Genomic DNA, 1,994 nt, shown 5'->3' on the forward strand with positions numbered 1-1,994 from the left:
ACCCGCCGCCCGTGGCCACCAGCAAAGGTGAACGGTACCAGCTGCCGCCCGGGGTCCCGGCGCCGGGATGGACGGTCCTGACCCGCCGTGGGGTTTTAGCAACGTTCAAGCTCCTTCTTTCCCCTGGCAGAGGAACAGGACCGCCTGTTACGGCATCAGCCCGACCAGCCCCAGAACCCCAAGGTTTTGAGAATCGCCGTCATCGGAGCGCCCAACGCTGGGAAGTCCACGCTCTCTAATCAGCTCTTGGGCAGAAAGGTAAAGCTGGGGTGGAGCAACAAGTTGAGGCCGCTGAGTCGCTTTCCGGACGTATTCTGGCTGTGTAACGTGGTTGATTTCTTACAGGTTTTCCCCGTCTCTCAGAAAGTGCACACGACCCGATGCAAAGCCCGGGGGGTCGTCACCTACGAGGACACGCAACTGGTAAGCTTCCAGACCTCCTCCTGCCTGGGGCAGCGGGGAGCGTTAGCCAGAAGGTGCGGGGTTTTCCCATTTGTGTCCCACGGGGTCGCTTCTAATTGCACAAATGTAAGTTGGAGCTTTGCTGCTAGCTGCAGGCGAGCTCACGAGATCTGTCTTTCCTCTTTCTAGATCATTCTGGACACACCTGGCCTCACTAGTCCCTTTAAAGCCAAAAGGTATCACCGCTGAGAGCGGGGGAGGTTTGATAAAACCAGAGAGTGATTTCCCCTGTGCAAAGTCTGTAAAATAGGAGTGACGTGAATGTATATTTTTGGCCTTATTTTGGCCTCTGGGTTTTTTATTGTTGCAATTTCAGTAGGAGACAGAGCCTGTGGCAGCCCTTCAGCTCTGTTATGTTTGATTCTGCATATGTGCGTGTAACGAGGGATGTCGCAGCCTTATAAGGCAGCTTTGTGTCAGCTGGGATGGTGGAAAACGCCCGTTTTCCCCCCCTTTGAGGGGAAGGAAGACGATTGTGATCGAGTGTGTCTGGCTTACGCATTTGCATTTGTCTTTCAGACATAAGTTGGATGAAGCCATGCTGACAGACCCGTGGGACAGCATGAAACACGCGGATTTAGGTGGGTACTTGTCCTGGTTTCGGCAGGGATAGAGTTAATTTCCTTCCTAGTAGCTGGTACAGTGCTGTGTTTTGGATTTAGGATGGGAACAAAATTGATAAGGCACCGATGTTTTAGTTGTTGCTGAGCAGTGCTTACACTGGCTAAGGACTTTCTAGGTTCCCATGCTCTACCGACTGAGAAGGCTGGAGGTGCACAAGAAGCTGGGAGGGGGCACAGCCAGGACAGCTGAGTCATGCTCAGTACAGAAACTGGGGAAAGCTGGCCGGGGGGGCCGCTGCTCGGGGACTGGCTGGGCATCGGTCGGCGGGTGGTGAGCAATTGCACTGTGCATCACTTGCTTTGTGTATTATTACTATTATCATATTATTATCATTATCATTTTATTTCAATTATTAAACTGTTTTTATCTCAACCCACGGGTTTTTCTCACTTGTGCTTTTCCAATTCTCTCCCCCATCCCATCGGGGGGGTTGGGGGGAGTGAGCGAGCGGCTGCGTGGTGCTTAGTTGCCGACTGAGGTTAAACCACGACAGTACTCAACTCCTCTTGGATCAAGCCAAACCCTTTATCTGCCACAGAAGTTTACAGCTCTATAGCCGTGGTATCTGGATGTTTACTGGGCAGCAAAGGCAGCCCCGGGAGCATGAGCTAGGAGGGAAGGGTAGTGAAAAGACTTGATCTGTTGAGCTGGGGAGGGTTTAGGAATTGCCTGGTGCCAAGGAGAGGCAGCTTGGGTTAATAATTGCACTTGGATGTTGAGTTTTAGCATGTGTGATGTCATTAGGTGTAAACTGCATTTTACTGTTTTATCAATTAAAACGCTCCTTTTTGGTTCCGGCCGCGTGCTGTTCTGTAGAAGAGAGAGAAGTAGCAGCAGGAGGGAGGTGACCATAGACTGTAGAGAAGCTGAAAATGAACGTTTTGGAAGATGCAGGTTCATCATATTTC

At 51.3% G+C, this 1,994-nt stretch overlaps 1 protein-coding gene across 1 annotated transcript in view; it reads left to right on the top strand.

Annotated features, from left to right (window-relative positions):
- Positions 1-2: 2 nt before the first annotated feature.
- Positions 3-1,994, top strand: part of ERAL1 (Era-like 12S mitochondrial rRNA chaperone 1) — a gene marked incomplete at its 5' end in the record, with an annotated part of 4,707 nt that continues 2,715 nt past the window's right edge. Inside the window, 5 exons of the mRNA XM_009335136.1 lie at positions 3-27; positions 131-258; positions 346-423; positions 592-638; positions 982-1,043. Coding sequence (XP_009333411.1) covers positions 3-27; positions 131-258; positions 346-423; positions 592-638; positions 982-1,043 — 340 coding nt within the window. The remainder of the gene's footprint in view (positions 28-130; positions 259-345; positions 424-591; positions 639-981; positions 1,044-1,994) is intronic.

This window comes from Pygoscelis adeliae, unplaced genomic scaffold (genome assembly GCF_000699105.1).
Source record: "Pygoscelis adeliae isolate BGI_AS28 unplaced genomic scaffold, ASM69910v1 Scaffold1340, whole genome shotgun sequence".
NCBI lineage: Eukaryota > Metazoa > Chordata > Aves > Sphenisciformes > Spheniscidae > Pygoscelis > Pygoscelis adeliae.